General features: G+C 41.8%; 1 protein-coding gene across 5 annotated transcripts in view; it reads left to right on the plus strand.

Moving 5' to 3' along the window:
- Positions 1-7,851: 7,851 nt before the first annotated feature.
- Positions 7,852-21,573, plus strand: part of C15H12orf42 (chromosome 15 C12orf42 homolog) — a 114,137-nt gene continuing 100,415 nt past the window's right edge. Inside the window, exons 1-2 of one of the 5 annotated variants that reach the window (XM_058673463.1) lie at positions 7,852-8,107; positions 14,289-14,393. Coding sequence is in view for 3 of the 5 variants with exons in the window: in XM_058673461.1 (XP_058529444.1) it covers positions 14,388-14,393 (6 nt within the window). In the remaining 2 variants the exon portion in view is untranslated. The remainder of the gene's footprint in view (positions 8,108-14,288; positions 14,394-21,573) is intronic. The other 4 variants (XM_058673461.1, XM_058673462.1, XM_012928235.2 and 1 more) reach the window with 4 other exon arrangements.

A 21,573-nucleotide genomic window follows, 5' to 3' on the forward strand; every position in this document is an offset into this window, starting at 1 on the left:
GCAGGAAAACAGGGCTTACCTCTTCAGTGTGGCCACATACTTACTGTCCTTTGTTGGCTGGATGGGTGACATCTGACATTCTGGAGTCTTAGTGGGGAGAATGCTGGACAAATCGTGCATGGACAGGGCCTAGAAGAGAGCTCGGTGTGTGTGGGAAGCTGGAAAAGTGGAGAAAGAACCAGAAGCAGCCAGTCAGGAAAGGCCAGTATGTGAATATTGATTTTGCATTGAGGCTTTCTGTTCTCATGTATGTAGAATCTGGCTTCATTGGAGCCCACATCACAAAGAGAAAGATTTAGGTGATAGCATGATGCTGTATTTATGTCACTGTATAAAAAAATAAAATGATTGCTTCGTGTAGATTAAAAAATGTTAACTACATGGCAAAATTGCCTGGATTCAGGAAATCTAAAGGGTAGGTGAGACAGGTTGTGGAAATTGTTATTATGTGTATGGAAAGAAAACAAAAACCTTTCTGTTATAATTCCTATAATTCCTTACACCCCATGTAGGAGAGTGAGTGAGCTGGATTGTGTTAATTGAAACAGTAATTCTGAACAAAAATGCATGCTATTCAGTAACTTCTCTGCTTGGAACTGATGCTAAATTAGTGCAAACTTGGAAACCCAGCTTTAGTTTACCTTCTTTTTTGGCCATATTATCCAAATTGGACAAAAGGTTGCTTGTCTTCAGTTGTTCAAGTGCATTTTCAGGTCTGTCTGTAGGTTTTCAAGCTTGACTTGAGCTGAGATTTATTTTGTTTCTTTGGAAAATGGCAGCTTTGGAGAATTTCCAGGGAAATAATTCTTTGTTAAAGCACGCTTTTGGGTGGTGTTTAATTTCAAGAAGAGTGAAACACTGAACATTTGCTCTTGTTCTGTTTCTCCTAATTCTATGGTAACAAACATTGAATGGCTGGAGCACAGAGAGGTAAGGGTTAATACCTACCAAATGACACAAATGAGCGAGGGTATGAGGAAACTCTCGGATATGATATCACTGCAAGCTCAAAGCCAGGGTCCTGAGCACTGGATAAACACGGCCTCATTCTAGCATCAGATGAGCTGAGGTAGAAAACCACCTTCATGGTTTATTCCCTGTGGGACCTTGAACAAACTACTTAATATAATTATGTGAGTTTGCCTCATGTGAAAAGCATAAAAAACAAAATAGCTACTCCAAAGAGTTAGTACTCTTAGTACATGGCTGGCACATGGGTCATTCATAAATATTGGTTCTTATATCTTAAATGATCACCATCTTTCCATAGATGGGAAAACTGACATAGAATACAATTTGTGCAAGATTACATAGATGACAAATGGCTGGTCAAGAGTTTGATACCAGGTGCCTCTGTGAGGTCATCCAAAAGTAACTTGCAGTGCAGTAAGGACATGCATGTTTATTAGTGGCTGTATTTTACAGCAATAAATAAATCAGCAAATGGTGCAAGAGCAGATTTCATCAGATGGGGAATCAGGTTCATTTCAGAAGAGGATATGTCTTCTTAACAGTGGTATGAATAGCTCTAAAACTGCTGGCCGTATATTTATTGAATTCATTTCCAGTTGGTGACTGTAAGATTTTAAATTTAAGTTAGGAAATTTTAAGGTGCTCATATTTTATTACAATTGTACTCTGCCTGCTTTATATGTTAAAATATCATTCTGGCACTGTGGAGAATAGTTTGAATATCGGTAGGGTGAAGGCTATGTCAGAGTTTTTTGGGAGCTGATAGTGAAGATTACGTCTTTGCTGGAATAGAGAGATAAGGCCAAGTGAAGCGGACAGAGGGTGGAATAATTCAGGAAGACTGGCAAATTCCAGGCCTTGAGATGAAGACTGTTCTAGAAACAGAGACACGAGGGAATAGTTGCAGAGGAAGATAGAGTCTAGATGACATGGTTTCTAGGATATTTTGTTAGAGTATAGCCAGGGTCGGTTGAAGAATACTAACATCTTTTAGAGGATCTTGTTCCATGCAAGGCACTTCCCATATGTTTTTGCCTTAAATGTAATGCAATTTGTTCTAATTTTTCCAAAATAATTTACAAATTTGAACAGTCTCCTGATTTTTCCTTGTTGTTATTTTCTAATGTGGGCAGACTAATGAAAAAGAAGTTTTAATCTACTGTGAGCTGGATGTCCACGGGTTGGGTTTGGCTTGAGATTTCCAGTAGATCTTACACAGCAGGACCTTTATCCAAACGGTACTTTTGTGCAAATTAGGAAAACTTCTCTTCATTACATTTTGCAGGCACTCAGGAAAATTGTTCTATTAAGTGTACATTTCAATGATGGCTGTGACTAAGATGACAACACTAGGGTGGTGATATGTGCATTATAAAACTTAGCAACTCTATCTTGGAACACACAGTGTGAATAAGTGATAGGAAAATGGGACATGGACAAAGGCAGTGGTGACTGGGGCCAATAGGTATAGGCTTCACAGAGCTGGATGTCTTCATTGTTTTCCAAATCTGTGTTAATGCCTCATTGATAGGTTGAACTCAACTATAATGGGCATACTTAACACCGGGGAAATTGACAAATAGTATGGATCAGAGCTTTATTCAACTCTGAGAATCAGTTGCTAAATGATTACCAGAACTCCTCTAGACAAGAACATACCATGAAAAGCTTGGAAGGATTTGCACTTTTGACTGCAGTCAGGGGAGAGCCAAGGAAGTGTTCCAACTGGAGCTCTTCTATCTCCCAGGCCTCTTGGTTCAAATGCTCCTCCACTTCTGGGACCTCACAAGAACTTCACTTTTCTTTGAAGAAATGACTTTGGGTGGGAAGTTGTTCATCCTCTCTCATCCCCAGTGTGTTCAGAGATGGGGGAAAGGGAAGGGGCAGCAGACTTCTGTCCCCTTTTGCCTCTTTCACTTGTCACCTCCAAGTTTTTCAATATCCCCTCTTAATGGACACATATGGCATGGTACTCAAACCCCCTTTAGCCTGGTTGCTAAATAAGGTTACTGCAGGTTTACCTAAAGGAGAGCACTTGAGCTCCCTCCCAGCCCTTCCATCCCCCACTAAGTCCCATCAGTTCCTGGGACAGTCGGTGTTCACACGGATGACCAATGAGACATCCCAATGTCAGCATGATTTTCCTTCATCAACCTCAGTGGCATTTAACTTCAGCTGCATTTTGACACTTTCAACAGTCATATGGTGGGTTGCAAAGCCAAGTTTTGGAGGGCTTTATCCTTGAAATGCGGTAATGATAACCCCAATTTTGCAGATCTGAGATAAGGATTAAATGATGCAATGTATGGAAAGTATTTAGAAAATATGTGTCTTTTTTTTTTTTATAGATACCTGATCATTGCTCCTTTCCTTATCTTATTTTGTTTTTTAGAGACAGAAACACAATTTTGAAACCTGGGCATGTATTCCCCCTTTGCTTTGAGATTCCATTTGAATTTGACATAAGTGGCTGATATTTACATAGCAAACTTCCTGCTAAGTGACATCCTTAGGAGTCTGTGTTCTTTCCAGCACTCAGGAGCTGCTGGCATCCCACATTATTGGCGGCAGTTGTGCTAACATGCACCACACAATGCCCACCCTTTTAATTATGGAATATTCTTGCAGTAAAGTGACACTGATTCTTGTCTGATTAATATTTATAGTTTTCATCACTGGCTAAATGCCAGGCATCTTTATCATGTGAATTTCTCTGGCTTCCCAGCTTCTCTCTGCTGCCTGTCTTCTATCGTGTGAGGGTACCTTTGTCTTACTCTCTCCAGGAGTGTCACAGTTTCCTTGAAATCAAAAGCCTCCTACCCATGAGGAACTTTCTTCTTTTCTTCTTCTATTTGAGAGGCAGAGATAGAGATAGAAAGAGCTCCTGCTCTTCTGGGTTACACCCGAATGACCCTATTGACCAGCAGAAGCCAGGGACTTAATCCAAGTCTCCCCTGTGGGTGGCAGTGGGCCATGAACTGTCCCCCGCCCCCCACCGGTGTGAATTAGCAGGAAGTTGGAATCAGAGGCCTAGCCAGGACTTGCACCCAGGCGCTGTGCTACAGGAAGTAGGTAACATCAATATCTATGCCAAACAACACCCCCCCCCCCCATGGCTCTTGTAATGACTGATTTTAAGTGAGCAATAGTGAATTTTATGTAATCATGAAAGAGAAGTGCTTGAACTTTTGAGAAAGCATGAGCGAAGGGATGACCTTGGTCACTGTTCCAAAATTGGCTCTCATGGTTCTCCTAGTAAATGAAGGCAGTATGGGAAATCATCCGTCTACTCTTTTCTTGGTGTTATCTTTTCATGTCTTCCATTTGTTCATCTTAGCATCATAAAGCCTATAGTCTGATAAATGACCTATCATTTTAACAGTAACTGCATAAGAATTTGTTTCGCATTAACTTTTGTGGGTATGGGGATGGTTGGCCATAGTAACAGATCACAGTGCTGTATTTTATCATTTTAAAATGCTCAAACTCAGATGTAGCCAATAGAAAACTATTTTCCCTGAAGCAGAATGACTGGACATAAGGAGGACTCAATATTCCAGATGCGATTATTTTCCATTTCACTATCAATGTTATTGTTCTCATTAAATTCTCATGATGTTATGCTTTTAATAACCAATAGCATCCTGACTGTTCTTCCTGCTTTCTCTTTTCCATTTAACCTCACACTATCATGTCTTGAAACATTTAATGACACCATTGCCCAAAAAACTGGTATTCAGTGTTCCAATGGGGCATACCAGGGTCCCCAGTTACGTGTGAATCATCAGGCTTTGGACATAAAGGTTGGTGCCCAACCTTATTGTAGCATCAACTAGAGAAGATTCTATGTTAACTTACCCCAAACATTTGCAGGTTCTTAAAAAAAAAAAAAACCCAAAATAAAACAACAACAGCAAAATGCAAAAACCATGGAAAACGTATATCATGAAAAATCTATGTGTGGATTTAAAAAAGATTATTGCAGCAAAATATTATTTTCTTAAAAATTATTTGAGAGGCAGAAGGCAGACACAGACATATTGAAAGAAAGAGAGAGAGGGGGTGGGGGACGGGAAGGCGGGAGGGAGAGTATACTTCTCCAACGCTTACAATAGCTAGGACTAGACTGGGCTGAAGCAAGGAGCTGGGATCTCAACTCAGGTCCCAAGCAAGTGTCAAGGGTTCAATTACTGGCGTTTTCCAGCATCTGCCTGAGCCAGAGGCTGGACTTGGAAATCCAAGTACACTCTGATGTGGGGTGAGGACATTTTAACTGGAATCTTGACTGCCAAACGTCTGTCCCTAAAGTTACTTTTTTTTTCTTTTCCATTTTGTTGTTTTTCACAAAGTTTTTGAAGTACTTTGCATTTTCCTCCTTTCGTCTTTTTGGAAGAAAAACTATCCCATACATTCAGGCAAAAACTGTTTATAGTACATATCCTTTTTACCGCTAGACAGTCTCACTAATTGTAGTGAAGTTTGGGACATTTCTGTGATGTTGTCAGGCAAAAGTTACTTAATAGCTTCTCTATATTTCCATGATACCTTGGCATATTTATATATATATGTATAAGTATATATATTTAGACATTCTCTTGTGTATTTTTCTCTTTTTGGAGGTAATCTATCTTATGTATGAATATATTTTCTCTCTCATTGTAGTAGCTGGCTACGTGTTCAACAAATAATCTTCAATGGGCAAGTAGGTTTTTCCTCCCAAGAAATCTGTTTATACTTCTAAGCTGTGAGTCGCATGAAGACTGAGACCTCTGTCTATTTGCCCTCATGTGGCAGCTATTCAAGGATTACTTGTTGAATTGATGCACTTCTAGAAGGTTGGTGGCTTTGAGCGAGCCCGGGGCTTGGCCTAGTCTCTGCCATCCTTAGGTTTTCATCACCTTCTGTGCAGATGGGATGTTAGGACTCCAGCCCATGCCTTCCCTGGGTGGTAATGCAGCCAAGGGTTTTTGTGGATATGAGTGATGGAGTGGTTAGGATGTTGCTTGCAATGCCCACATTCCATATCAGAGTGTCTGGGCTTGCATGGTGGCTCTGATAACGCTCGTCCTGGGAGGCAGATTGCAGGTAATGGCTCAAGAAGTGGTGTCTCTGTCACCCACAGGAGACACAATGGATTTGGCATCTGCCTGGCCCAACCCTGTCTGCTGAAAGCATCCGGAGCGGTGTCTCTGTCACCCATGGGAGACAATGGATTTGGCATCGGCCTGGCCCAGCCCTGTCTGCTGAGAGCATCGGGGGAGTGAATGAGCTGATGGAAGACCTCTCACTGTTTGTCTTTATATTCTTCAAATAAATAAATCATTTCTTTCTTTAAAGAGAAGTAGCTTGTGGTGCAAAGAGTGTATCATCTCAGAATTCTCAATTTTATTTTATGAAAGTCACAATTAAAATTTAGGGTAGGTAGAATCTTTATTTTGAATAACTTTGTACACATGCACTTTTCCCCCTATTTATTATGTCAAACCCATGGCATGCTGATGGTTGGCTTTTCTTTTGCATGTTAATAAGAGGAAGAAAGAGTATAACATAGTAACAGCAACTCTTCAAAATTTCCTTTGAATCATGAAGTCGTACTGATGCATGGTGTTCTTATCTATAAATTATAATAGAATTGGAGAAATTTTATTTGATGATCATGAAGTTTTAGTTGGAGAAGATGAGCACAGGGTAATTAGCACAAATTTACATTTGGCATAATTTTATTTTTAAATTTTTAAAAATTTTATTTGAAAGTGAGACACACACACACACAGAGGGTGAGAAGCCTGCTATTTGCTAGTTTGCTTCTCAAATATCTCCAACAGCTGGGCTGGCCAGGACCGACTGAGGCCAGGTGCCTGGACTCAATCTTGCTCTGTTGTGCATTGCAGAAACCCAACTACTTGAGCCATCATTTGTCATTTCTCAGTGTGTACATTAATTGGCAGGAAGCTGGAATTGGGAACAAAGCCAGGACTCGATATGGGATACTGGATTCCAAGCAACAGCTTGACCACTGTGCCGAACACTGCCTTCCATGTAGCATCATTTCAAATGGAGGCTAGATTACAGAAAAAGAAAAAAAAAAAGATTGGGCTAAACACAAAATTTGAGAAAATTAGTGAGCAACTTAATAATTTCAACACAAAGGCTTGGTCTGAAAAGCAGTGAATTTTTTTTTCTCCCAGAAATGCAGAAAAATGGTTTTGTGCTGCTTAGTTAAAGCCTTTTGCTTCCTCTAAAGTTGTCAGATCTGGAATGGGGGCCTCAAAAAAGACTTGAGGCATTCTTGACCCAGAGATCTTTAAAAACAAGCTGGCATGTTACCTGACTGCAAAGATGCTACATGTTGGGTCTGGGTGTGAGCTGATATGGGGGTGCGGGGAGGGGTTCCCAGTATGGAACTCTGGGGTGCCTGTGGTAAATGACCACTTCTCTGTATTTCTTGCTACTCTGCACAGGAGTGGCTAGCAATCAAGTCAAGCTAGATTTTTTTTTCCTAAAAAGCTAAAAATCATGACTTGCAATTAAACCTTAGCAACTTCTTGGTGCCAAACTGTCTCCGGGAAGCTTCCATGGAGTCCTCAATGACCTTTACTCGTGCAGTTCCCGCCCTGGATTACGTGGGGGACACGCAGATGGGGAAGCAAGGACACATTTTCCTGTAAGTTTTTAACCCCAGGATTCACTGTTCCCAAACCGGCCCTGTCCCCTTACGCAGTCTGCCTCTGCCCCCTGCTGTTGGCCGCATTACTCTTTCCTTCTCCAACATTCAATGCCATTTAGCGCGGAGAAGTTGCTGGAGAGGGGTCATTTCGGGAGAATTTCTGCCCTAGAACTATCCCGGCCAGGGAGCCTCAAGCCATTGTGGCACGCACAGGCCCCTCCATCCTGCTCGCCATTCCCGTTCCGATGTCACTCCTATTCTGATGTGGAAGGCTGCCCGGCACTGGGCGTGGGACTACAGGTCCAAAAGTCAAAGCAGTGGAAGTTTGCAGGAACCGAGGAGCGTCTCCCAGCGATGCCGACCCCATTGTGGTTGCCCGGCGACTGAGGGGCGCTCGAAACCTCGCCCCGTCCCCAGCCCGATGGCGAAGGAGGCCTCGCGCGCTGGAGGGGGCCCACGCAGCTCCAGGTAGACGTGGGTTCTAGGGGCGCATCGCCTCAAGGCTGGGGGAGGCCGGCTTGTTTGTCTCCGCCTCCTCTTCTGGGCGGGTGGTCCCCGGCCCCTTCTCCCAGCCTACCAGGCTCAGGGTTGGGGGATGGAAAGGGGGACGGCCGCGAAGCGCCCCGCCGCCACCGACGCCGCCTCGGCAGGGCCAGAGACGCACACGCTCCTTAATCCCCCGCCCCCGTTGCCCGGGCGACGGCCCAGACGAGCAGGTGATGCATTGACAGCGAGCAGATGGTCCCCCGCGGAGGGAGCCCGGCCCACAATGCGCCCCGCGCGGCGATCCCACTGCCGCCTCCCGCCCGGCCGCCCCGCTGCCGCCCGCATGCTAATACGGGCCGGGGCGGGACGAGGGGCGGCGGGAAGCCCCCTTCTTGCGGTGGCTCCGGCTCGCCTCCGACGCCTGCAAGCCCTCCCCGAAGCCCGGCTCCGGGAGCGCGCCTGGTCGGGAGAGGGGCCCTCCGCGTCGTCCCTGTGTCCCGCCACGTCCTTCCAAGTCTGCTCCCGCCCAATTCTCCCGGAGTGGTTAATTTCCATTGAGGTCCACGCTCAACCGCTCCTGCAGTGCCCGTTAGCCTCCTCCGGCAGCCCCTGCACACATCTGCTCCCTGCTGGCATCTCATTTTCAGTCTCCGAGGACCGGTGGAATGGCTGAGCTCCCCTCAACGTCCCCACCCCGCAACCTGCCCCAGCTCTCCCGCTCCTCCTAGAGCTGGCCGAGACTCTGCGGAACGCGTTGGACCGCACCACCCTGCACCCCGGGATCTTGCAGACAGCTTCGCCTGGCTTTTCCTCTCTGAAATTTAAAAAGTAAATCACTTTTCTGCGGTGATCACTGTACCGCCTTACCCCCTCCTGGGAAGCCCTCCCATTCACGCACCCTCCTCCTCCCATTCATCTGACAAACCCCCCCCAACCCTACTACCCCCTCCTCCCCCCCCTTTTTTTTACCCTATTCACTGCTGTGTGGCAAATTGAGGCAATCTTAAAGTAAGGGCATGAAAACTGCTAGGCACTATTCACAATTTTAATACTAACTTCATAGCTGTCACATAAATTCATTCCCTGGCTTACTCTATAATGGCCAAGTATTTTAAGGGAAGAAGAAGAAAAAAAGAATCTGAAGACACTGCCATGGTATCTTTCTTTGATTTGCAGGTGTTTTGTGAAACCATTACTTACAGTAACTGCAGATAGCTGCCTCATACAGTGCTTTAAAAAAAATCCTCCTCTTTATTTTACCGTAGATAAAAAAGCGTCAATAAAGGCTCCAAATTAAAAAAAAAAAGTAGTGGACACAGAGAAAAAGAGACTAGTCAATAAAGTTGGGACAATACAGGGCCACAGAACTGTGGAAACTAATGTCCTAGTGTGGCTGCTGGGAGGCATACAGAAAACTTCTTGTTCCTTGATTTTTATGGAGATTTGGTCTATGGCACGGGAGCGCTCTCCGAACAGGTTTAGAACAAGTGTTAAAGAAAGCAGTCTTTACAATAAAATCTCTTCTGTTGGGCTTTATACCCACAAACACCTGTGGTTTACAAAGGGGCATTGCAGAGGACAAAGAAGGCCGGGCTATTGTGGGGGCAAATGATGCCTCGTGTACCCAGGGCGTAGGAGAGGGTTGTTTCATTTTAAAACTTGCCTTGGATCTTTGCAATGAGCAGAAAAGCATTAGACTTTTCTGAGGACTCATAATAACTTCTTCAAGTGCTGCCGACTCCTTTGGGTGAGTCCTTCAACGAGTGAAGGTTATTATCACCAGAATTAAAGAAAAACCGACATAAATCTTGAAGACAGAATTTAGAAATAACTGATTAGAGTGGTCACTGTAGGGGCTGGTGGCATGGTGCTGTGGGTTATGCAAAAAATTGGCACCGTGGCGTTCTTGTATATCAAAGTGCTGGGCTGAGTGCTGGCTGCTCAGCTTCTGATCCAGTTCCCTGATTATGCACCTGGGAAGGCACTGGATGAAGGCCCAGGTACTTGGCCCCTGCCTCTTATGTGGGAGACCTGGATGGGCAGAGTTCCAGAATCTTGGCTTCAGCATGGCCATTTGGGAAGATTTTCTCTCTCTTTGAAATAGACAAATTAATAAACAGATCTTATCTTTAAAGATTTGCTTTAGGGGATACAGTGCTTCCACTTATTAAAAGATAGTATGAATAATACTTTTTTTCTGGAGGGATATTAATGATGCCATGCCCATTTCAACTTTTCTTCTTCTTATATTTTGAAGGTTTTTTTTTTTTCTTCTTACTTTTCTTATCATCTTTTACTTTCCCTCTGTTGTTTGCACTTCCCTCCCCAGTAACTTAGGAAGACAGGTAAAAATACAAAAGCATATGCCAGTAATGAATTTCAAGTTGGGAGAGCTGTGGATATGGCTCATTTATAGACTGGTGTCCACTGGGACTCATAGTGACTAAGAGCTGGGAAGGTTGGGCCAGACAGGTGTGTGTGAAGGGCCTCAAGCAGAAAGCACGGAAGGGAGCTGAGTCATTGCAGGAAGGCTGCTGCTATTGCTGGAATGCTGAGTGTGGCAGAAAACCCAAGCTGAGGCCGATGGGACTGGCAGGGACCAGCTCCTAGAGGACCATGCGAGGCTTGGAAGCAGGCTTGGTTTTTGGTAAGAGACATAGAGAGCTAGTCAAAGTTCTGAGTGGGACACATTCTCCCAAATTCATATAATAGTCCAAGTGGGCAGAGTATAATAAAACAAAATCAACCAATTGTTTCATTGTGATTATCAATGTTAGTATTCTAAAAACTCCAGAACATGGTGAATTCATCATCCTGATAAGATGTAATGTATTACCACCAGTGGATACCATTTCAGGATATTTTAAAATTTGGAATTCTAGGGTGAGATACGTAACAATGATAGAATGATATGAAAAATCACCTAGGAATTCTACTAAATATCAACAATTTCTTAGCAAATTCTATAAATTACTAATTGATATCTAACATACTAAACTATATTATTGTAAGAGTCACTATCATACCTGATGAAAAACACTAGATTTATACTAAAGCTACAAACAACGATGATTTTCATGCAGCTATCATTTTATATTGTTCCAAAGATTTTTAGCAAATTAAATAAATTGTGAAATAGAAGTATGCATTATAGCCAGTTAGAAAGTAAAGAAAGTTCATTAACTGTAAATAAACTTTCCCCCTTATAAAATATGAGAAAAATTGGTAGATGATCATGCCAAGTAAGGTAGTTAGATAGCTGGATACCAAATACATACAAAATTCAGTAGCTGAAAATGAGGCATGTTAGGAAACAAGACAGGGGATTTTCTGCTTCTAAGAGAATTGTAGAGTGGTTATCCTGTTTGATTCTAAACAGACTTATGCTTGGTAAGATATTTTTAAAGCCTTGTAAAATGCATTTATAAACTGGTATTCCTACTGAAATCCTCGGAAACAACTCAGATCAGAACTTGGCAGACTTGTCCTGAGTGCTGGGAATGAAGATGTCTTTTGCTGGCAACACAGATGATGGACTGTTAAAGAGCCTAGTTGACACATAGCGCTAGGATTCCCAAAGTTGACACTCTCAGTATAAGAATGCATGATAAATAAACCTGATATAGAGATGAGCTCAACAGGAAAAGCCGCTGCGCGCATGGAAGAAAAGCGGTCTCCGTAAGCCAGCCCTTAGAAGTACAGGGGTTCTATTTCTTGCTAAATATTGGAGATCTGAACAGCCTCCAGTGGAGAATTTTAAATGAACTTTTACTAGATGGATTTTGGAAGATTGTAAACTAAACACAAACTCCAAAAGTTTTCATATAAAAATTTGAAATGAAACGATATAAAAAATTTAAACATAATTCCCCAAGGTTAACAGAGAGGCAGCATCTCAAGAGATAATAGCAGAAAACTATCTCAGAAATATGTATCCTTAAATGAAGAAACCATCTGCTGGTTCACTCCCCAAACGACTACATTGGCTGGAGCTGAGCCAATCTGAAACCAGGAGCCAGGTACTTCTGGGTCTCCCACATGGATGCAGGTGCCCATAGACTTCAGGCATCCTCCACTGCTTTCCCAGTCCATAAGCATGGAGCTGGAAAGGAAATTGAGCAGCTGGAACATGATGGGGACACGAACCGGCATCCATAGGGGATCCAGTGCTTGCAAGGTAAGGATTTAGCCATTGAGCTCTTGTGCCGGGCCCTCCCTCTATTCCTGAACAGGGACAGAACAGTTTTCTTTCCTCCTTCCATACTTCTCATCTTCTTCCTCTTCTCCTTCTCTTTGTCTTTTTAGACAAATGAGTGAAATTAGGAATTGATAACCTTCTGATGGACTTTTCCAATACAAAATAGATCCCTTTAGTTGCATAGAGTGCAAATATTCCCATATTTACTCTGGGGCTTTTTTCCCCCGATGGAACATATTAATTAAAATGTTTTTGTTAGCCACATAATTACATAATTCCTTTCATGTTTTACCCGATTAACATCTTTGGACATATGTCTCACATGTCTAATGGGACTGACAAGAAGAACTTGTGTAGCTACCAAATATAAACATCAAAATAATTATTCTGTAGGGGAAAAGAGCACTGATTCAAAAAAAAAGAGAGAGAGGGAGCTACATAATAAGAATAAAGATTCAATTTATTCAGAAGATGCAGCAGGGATTGGTCTTGTGATATACATCAGGTGAAGACACTGTGGTGCTGTGGTTCCCTCCTGGTTGCTCCACTTCTGATCCTTGTGTCTGCCAATGCGCCAGAGAGGGCAGTGGAAGATGGTCCAAGCACTTGGTCCCCTTTAAACCATATGGGAGACCCAGATGATTCTAACTGTTGTGGCCATTTGAGGGAGTGAGCCAGTGTATGGAGGATCTCTCTCGGTGTAATTCTCTCTGTGACTCTTTCAACTAAATAAATGATTTTTTTTGAAAAATAAAGAATATATAATAATAAACTTTAATGTAGTCACTTAAAAATGTTCAGAACTGATAAAAACAAGATGGGAAGCATTACAAGAAAAAATTGAAAATCTAGTTTCCCAGTGGCAGATTCTAATGTTATATCCTAGTAATGAACAAGTTAAGCAAATAAGAAAAGTCAAGGGTATGGGTAATTTGAATAATACAAGTAATAGTATTGATAATGAGTGGCTGTAGATTATATGCAGAATAATGGACCCAAATACACATGGAAATTTATAAAAATTGACTACATTCAGATTATGTAAATATTATCAGTAAGTTTCAAAGAATCAATATCAAACTAATTTAAAAAACAAGTTTATGAAGTAATGACAGCAAATTCAAAGGCATAAAAATTCGAAAAGAAGATACAAAACTGTATTAGTAGCAGGTGATAAACTTGTTGGTAACAAGACCCCAGATAAACAACAAGACTAAATTTTTCAAAATTTATTTTTGTTTAGAATACGTGGATACAGAGGGAAGGAGAAACACAGAGGGAAAGGCCTTTCATCTGCTTGTTCACTCCCCAGATGGTTAAAATGTCCAAGGCTGGATTAGGCTGAAGCCAGGGGCCAGGAGCTTCCTCCAGGTCTCTCACCTGGGTGCGAGGGCCCACGGACTTTCTCCGTTTTCTGCTGCTTTCCCAGGCCATGAGCAGAAAGCTGGATTGGAAGTGGAGCACCTGGGATGTGAACTTGTGACCATATGGGATGCCTATTTCACAGCCAGAGGTTTAGCTTACTATGTCTTGGTGCTGGCTCCTATTTTTGAGATGTTAGTTAGTTTGCTGTTTTAAAATAATGAGTGAAAATAAATTACATTTCTATATTCTGGAAATGATTAGAAAATGTATTTTAAAATATATCATTTGTAATACACCCCCTCCAAACAAAAAACTCCAATCCTATCTAGCGTTACATTTTGTAATGGAGTCAGGATCTTTATATAGAAGGAATTCTAGCACTGAATCATCAGTTATTGCCTCTCAGGTGTCTTGGTAGGAAGCTGGATTGAAAATTGGAGGTAAGACCTGTTTCTAGGTACTTCATTGTGGAAAGCAAGTGTCCCAAGAGAGGCTTAATTCAGTGCACAGGGATGCCCACCCAGAGTCACTTCCTTAAAGAGCAGCTTCCACATTTTTGCATCATTGTAAGCCAGCTCTTTCTTCACCCATTGTTTATAGAGAATCGAACTCATGAAATGATATCAAAATTGATGTAGAATGGAGTGTTGGCAGAAGAAGGATTCTTGCTGACTGAAAATCAGATCCTTTGCTATCAGGATGCAGGTAATTTCTCCTTTTTGTTTGTTTTAGACCAGTAGATTTGCTCTATTTCTGCCACTAATTATGGTTCTTGATTCTGTGCTATTGAATTTAGAGCTTAGTTTATACATTTAGTCACAGTATATTTTAGGAGCCCTTATAAAATGAACATTTCTCCTAGAAAATCTCAAGACACAGCTCACATTTGCTTTGTCATTCTATCTGGCACAGTTGGCTCCCCAAGTCTGTGGGTCTGCATCCATGGATTCAGTTAGCTGCACAATGAAACTAGTTGAAGAAAGAATGGCATTTGTAATTCGCATGTATGGAGCTGTTTCAGTTACTATTCTCTAAACAATCTGGTCTAACAATTGCCTATGTAACTTTTGCATTATGTTAATTAAGCATTATAGGCAATCGAGGGATGATTCAGAGAGTACAGGAGGATGTGCATGGGCTCCAGGCAAGCATTTTCCTTTTTACAAATGGGTTGAGCCTCTGCAGATTTTATTATCTGCTGTAGGTTCTGAAAGTATGGATCCTGGGGGAGGGAGGGTGGCTGTATCAATAGCATGACCCCACACCTTTACCTGTGTGCTCCCTGAAGACAAACAGTGTTGGTCCTCAGAAGTTAACTTCAGGATGTTAGTAGGTAACAGAAGGAAACACTTTCCTAACATGTCAGCAGAGTTGAGAGCACCCTAGCGATGTTTGAAGAGATCCCGTAGCAACTTCTTGTCCAGTTGTCAGCAGGGTTGTGTTCCTTTCTGAAACAAGAGGGAGATGACTCCTTTCCTTTTCCAGATACCGTAGGCCACCCCAAATTCCTTGACTCATATCCCTTTAATTTCATCTCTTGAGTCAGCAGGGGTGGTTGGGTGTAATCTATCTTACAAGTCATCACTGCCCTCCTATCTCAGTTTCAAACGTTCAGGACTTCGGATCCCACTGTGTTCACCTGGATAGTATCCCCACTCATGGTCCCTAACTGAATCATATTGACAAAATTCTTTTTGCCTTTAAAGTAATAGATCACCTGTTCCAGCTGTTAGGATTGAGGTCTTGTGGGAGCAAGGTGCAGCAAGTTCACAAGTGTTGCTTCCTGTCTGTGCCCCTTGCTCCCTCTCCTCAAGCCACACTGTCACACCCAGGCTCACTTAACCTCCTCTAGAATGCATTGCTGTTCACTGGCTTCTCTGCCATTGCTCGTCTTACTTGTAATCCATCCTGTGCTTTCTGGTCTCTCACCTTACTCTGCACATTTTCTTAGCTATATTTCTCTCTCCTCTCTGGCTGCTCTCTGAAAGGTGCAGTTTCCTGACTGGTTTTGCTTTCTTTTTTTTTTTTTTTTTTTTTTTTTAAGATTTTATTATTATTGGAAAGCCGGATATACAGAGAGGAGGAGAGACAGAGAGGAAGATCTTCCATCTGATGTTTCGCTCCCCAAGTGAGCCGCAATGTTCTGGTGCGCGCCGATCCGTTGCTGGGAACCAGGAACCTCTTCCAGGTCTCCCACGCGGGTGCGGGGTCCCAAGGCTTTGGGCCGTCCTCGACTGCTTTCCCAGGCCACAAGCAGGGAGCTGGATGGGAAGTGGAGCTGCCGGGATTAGAACCGGCGCCCATATGGGATCCCGGGGCGTTCAAGGTGAGGACTTTAGCTGCTAGGCCAAGCCGCCGGGCCCTGGTTTTGCTTTCTTGTGTATCCTGAGATCAAGACCAGTGCCTGACACATGACAGCTAAAGTTAATGCACAAGTGAATTATTTTAAAATGTCATCCCTGGATATAAATAAACAGCTTATGGTAAACTGGACCCAAACTGAATCTGTATAATATGGAATAGGAGTTGAATTCAAATGGGAGCATGAAAGAAATGATAATTGCCCTTAGCTGTTTCACTGAGGGTGCTGTTTGGCTGTATAATTTGACATTAGCCAGTGATGGAATCAATGTGAAAGAATAAGCATTCTGTGAACATCACTACTATTAGTTGTGTTTTTTTTTGAGAATAGAGATTTACAATAATAATGGTAAAAAATTACTACCAGCTTGACTCCTACTTTTGGGGGTATTTGTTATGTGTCAGTTACGAAGTCATTTACATAGATTTTTTTTTTCTAATCATTTTCTTCTGTGAGATCATGGAACACATGTTTACTGTTTTATTTATCTAAAAACAAGTATTCCAACTGCTTCTTTCCACCCCTGCCAAATGTTTCTGAGACAGTCCAGAAACTACCTTTGTAGCAGGTGTCTGGTGGTTGGCATGTAACCCAAGTCAAGCCAATCAGTGACTATTCTTCCTCTCAATGTTCAGAACAGGATGGGAAGCGAGGGTTCCTTTTCCTCTTGGATCATAAGCCATAAACATATGAACCTCAGTGTGTGGTCTGTGGAGACATAGAGAAAACAGAATAGGAGTCAAAGGGTTTTGACTTACACAATATAGATATTCTGTTTCCACTTTCTAATGAACTAATGAAAGGTCTCAGAATGGCCAGGTGTTTGCCAAAGGCCACGTAGTTAGTAAATAGCTAAAAACTGAGAGGATCTGACCCCTATCCCTCTCAGTCAGCCTGACTTCAACACCTGTATCTTACTAACTTTGTTGTAAAATGTCCTAGTATCCCAGGTTCATAAATAGCCAGCTACTCTTCCCATTCTGGTTTGGTGCATCTATACATCTTGTATTTTGATGAATTTGTTCACTTGAAGCTGTAGAGCTGGAAAGACAAACAGGTTCCTCATCTTTTGCGCTCATTATGGTGGGACAGAAGTGTTTACCTAGAGTTTGTGTTCAGAAGGATTCTGAGGTTTCAATTGGTCTAACAGAAAAGGAGAAAAGTGGAGTAGGGAAAATAAGCTCAAAATGTTTTAGAATTCAGCTTGCACTTTGGCACCATGCAATTAGCACAGTTTAGCAATCAGGGAGTGTTAGACCAAAGACTTCTGTTCTTTGCGTTAAAGATTATTTCTGTTGTTGACCAATAGCTCAGTTGTGTGCTGACTCAAATCCCTCGGTCATCTCTTTAGCACAGGAGGAATGAAATCTTCCAGTGAATATCTTCCTCTACAGATGCCCAGACAGTTCTACCCCACAACGATAGGAACGGTGGCATGACCTGAATTTAGATTCTGGAACTGTGTGTCATTCATCGGACTCCTACTTTAGGGTGAGAAGGCTGCTAAATCACGACCACCCTGAAAAATTGTCACGCGTTGGTATTGTTGAACATTTTCTAACCATCAAATTGGGCCTCACGTTTTGTTGGTTGGAAGTTCCATTTCTTCATCTTTGCCCCAAGTTACTTAGCAATGACCAATCAAACTATGCACCCACCATATTGTTTTGCATGTTTGACTAGAACATTGACAGATTAATAGGAAGGGTAAATAGCAGAGCACAACTGCAGGGGCCCAGTGTGGGGCAGCAGGATTGACTGCTCTGGACTTTGTTGTGTTTGCTCAGAGGAAGCCGCTGCAAAAGCCTGCTGGGATGAGGTGACCCGGGTCATGGGCATTTGTTTCTTGTCTCTATAGCAAACCATTGTCTTCTTAATGGAAGATGGCTTTTTCTGAATCTACATGGTTCCACTGACGAGGAAGTATTTCCCAGTCCAGTGTGTGCTCTAACACACACACACACCCATGAGCATACAAAGGCCACACAAAAGTTCACATTTACTGCATCCCCCAGCGAATCCTTTGATTTAGGTTAGCCAGCAGAGAAGCCTAAGTTGGCAAAGTTTACCTTGAGGGCCTCTAAAACCTTCACTGACTCACCGCCGACTCCCAATATTTGATGTTGAGAATTTTATGAAGTCTCAAGATGACCCAGTTGCCTCACCTTCTCTTGATTCACAAGGGTAGAGCCTGTTAACATTTAGCACTGTTGGTTTTGCAAACCCTGGCTTTGATAGAAAGCCATTTCAATCACAGAGTTGCTCTACTTCGATGTGAATGAGACACATAAGCAGTGAGAAAATCTATTCTGGATAACTTATATTGGGGAGTTAAGGAGAATTAGAAAAAGATGATCTTATGCATTAATCTTTCAGTGAACCTTAATGATCCTTGGCACCTGTAATGATCCAAACAGCTGCTATTATTATGTGGTATGGATTACAATGTTTATATATATTTTCAAATCTCATTTTCTGTTTGAGTCTTGTAATGAGTGCATTTTACATCATTCTCCCTTCACAGTTGGAAATTGAGGAATGGTTTTCTTGTTGCATGGAAAACCGAGGCTCAAAGCATTTAGACATCTTGCTTAATTTCACATAAATGGCAATTGGCACAATTCAAATCTGAATTTGAAAGGAATGGCTCTGAGCACCCAGCTATTGACTATTAATGGTGATTTTTAAAAAGATTAATTTTTATTTGAAAGGTAGAGATGAAGAGAGAAGGAGAGACAGAACAAGTTAGCTTCCATCTGCTCGTTCACTCCACAAGTGGCCGTAATGACTGGGAGCTGAGCTGATCCAAAGCCAGGAGCTTCTTTTGGGTCTCTCACATGGGTGCAGGGGCGCGAGGACTTGAGCCATCCTGTGCTGCTTTCTCAGACCATAAACAGGGAACGGGAGTGCCAAAGGTGGAAGGTTAGCTTACTAACCACACTTCACTGAACCCCTAATGATGTTCTGCTCTAGGACCCTTCTCAGACCCCTAGTGAAAGAAATAAAAATGTGAATGCATTGTTTTAGCACTTTCTCCAGAGCTGGGCTTTAATGGGCAATAAGGGACACTATCACTTCTTCTGTAACATTGATCTCATATCTCATGGACAGTGCTTTAACCAATCTGCACACATCTGGGGACTAGATTTTCTGCTTTTACTCCTTCAATGTATGGGTTTGTCTCTTTCCTAGTAAATAACGCATTTCTTGAAAACAATAATGTCTTCCCTTTATCTAAAGAGCTTACTCTTTGAGTAACACAGATGTAACCTTTGTATACATGTGATTTGTGTGTGGTTTTTAGCAGGCATTCTAGTTTGGGTTGGTAGAGAAAGCCATCTACAGCACCACAACTATATGCATTGTAGCATTATGAGGACTCTAGCTGATGACTGTAAAGAGTGCTTCTTTGTTCTAGTTTATGTTATCTGCAGCTTGTCAAAAGTGAAAATAGTTCTTTGCTTTCTGAATGATCTTTAGATGAACTCTCTTATCTGAATCTTAAATGCTACACTATTTACCCTTAGTAGACATGCAAAAGAGCTGGATATTTTGAATGCGATTATTTTTCTTTAAAACATTTTATATTTGCATGGCACTATGAAATTTCCAAAGCTCTTTTTCATAATTTTTTTCTTTTGATCTCTAAGATAACCCTGGGACAAAAGCAAAGTAGATAGTTTTATAGCTTTCTAGTTATGAAAATGGAAATTTCAAAAGGTTAAATACATCATCTAGAATACTGGATGTGGACTAAGTTCTTTAACCACAGTCTTAGATTTACAAAAGAAGGGACTGAGTTTCCAGAAATTCAGTGACTTATTTAAGGTCACCTGCTGGCAAACGCAGAACTCAGTCATGAAAGCAGATCTTCAGCCAAGTACGTCTGGGCTCTTTCTATCACTCCACAGTACCTCTGATCCAATTCCTTGAGTATAAACACAGATATCACAGACATAATAGGATTTATGTTCACATGTCTGTAAGAGATATTTACAAAAATATTTTATAATGCAAACTGCATTTCAAAGGCAGTCTATGCATATTTCTCTAATCAGGAATGTATTGTTCAGCTTCTCAGCCAGCCTAAAATATGCTGACACTAATTTTTAAGTCTGTGATATTGCCTGTTTTCTAAAATGGATCATACAATGCAGGATTATGTAGTTAGGGGATTACGAAGTAAGAGGAAGCTCTGAAGTAGCTTAAACATAAAGGATACTGTTTTTGTTGCTTGAGCTAAGTGGTTAGATTACCAGCAGTCTTTTGCATTCTCTTTAAGCATATGCTTGAAGAGGCATATATGCATATATAATAATAAAAATAAAATTTCACCATAATTCAATAAGTAGGGTCCTCATTTTATATTCCCATAGAATGTGTGCAGCTTCCCTGGAGCTTAATGTAAAGCAGTACCTTTAATCAGTCTGTGTTGCCACAGCATCCACAGACAAGAATCAATGTAATAGTGTTAAGGTGATCTGGGACATATTGAAGATTGCATACAGAAAATCTCAAAGCGATCATGGGTACTCACTTCTGATTATGCCTCAATTCCATCCTCCCTGACAATAATAATTTAAGCTTGTTAAATGATGGAAGTCAACCAATTATCTTACATCCACATTCATACCACCTTAAGGTTTTGCAAAAATACGACATACATTTATGTGTCACAAAAATACACATACACAGATTATATTTAATCATCAACTTACAAGTGAGTTTTCTTACCAAAGTTAATTTATAAGTAGGCTTTTTTTTAATCGTTTAAAACACATAGTCTCATGTACATTTTCCATGTGAAAACTCTAAATCTCTAAAGTGGAGCTTACAAGTAGCTCACAGTCTGTGTAGGCTATGAAGTCAACTTCAAAACTCATTTATTTATTTATTATTTTAAATTTTACTAGACACAACTCTTTCTTAAAGGAGATACTTTAATTAATTAAGCATTTTATTTGCATGCCAGACAAAAAGAAATCTGCTATCCACTGGTTCACTCCCCAGCTAACTGCAGCAGTCAGGGCTGGGTCATGCTGAAGGAACTCATGCCTGGAACTCATCCTGGGTCTCCCCCTTGGGTGGCAGGCATCCAACTACTTGGGATATCATCTGCTGCTTCCCAGGGATATCATCTGCTGCTTTAGCAGCAAGTGGATTAGCGACTCAATTCTAGGAATTCTGGTATGGGTTGAGGATATCCCAAGTGTCAGTTTAATTTCTGTGCAAAATGCCCGCTCCTAGAAGCTGTTTAAAGCAAAACTGCAGCTCCCCTTGCAAGGAGAGGTGATAATCCAAAATTTTAAGAATGAGATCCAGCCCTTAGGGTTCAGCACTGGGTCCTTCACAAGACAGATGGTGAAGGACTAGCCAAATCTATTCACTTTTCCTCCTGAACATGGAGCTAGCTAAATTTCCCAACACTTATTGCAGTTTGGTGTAGTTGTGCTATTGGTTCTTGTCAATGCATTTATGCAAAAGTGGTGGATGCTGTGGTCAGCCTCCCCTGGGGAATGCTTC

This window comes from Ochotona princeps, chromosome 15 (assembly GCF_030435755.1).
Source record: "Ochotona princeps isolate mOchPri1 chromosome 15, mOchPri1.hap1, whole genome shotgun sequence".
NCBI lineage: Eukaryota > Metazoa > Chordata > Mammalia > Lagomorpha > Ochotonidae > Ochotona > Ochotona princeps.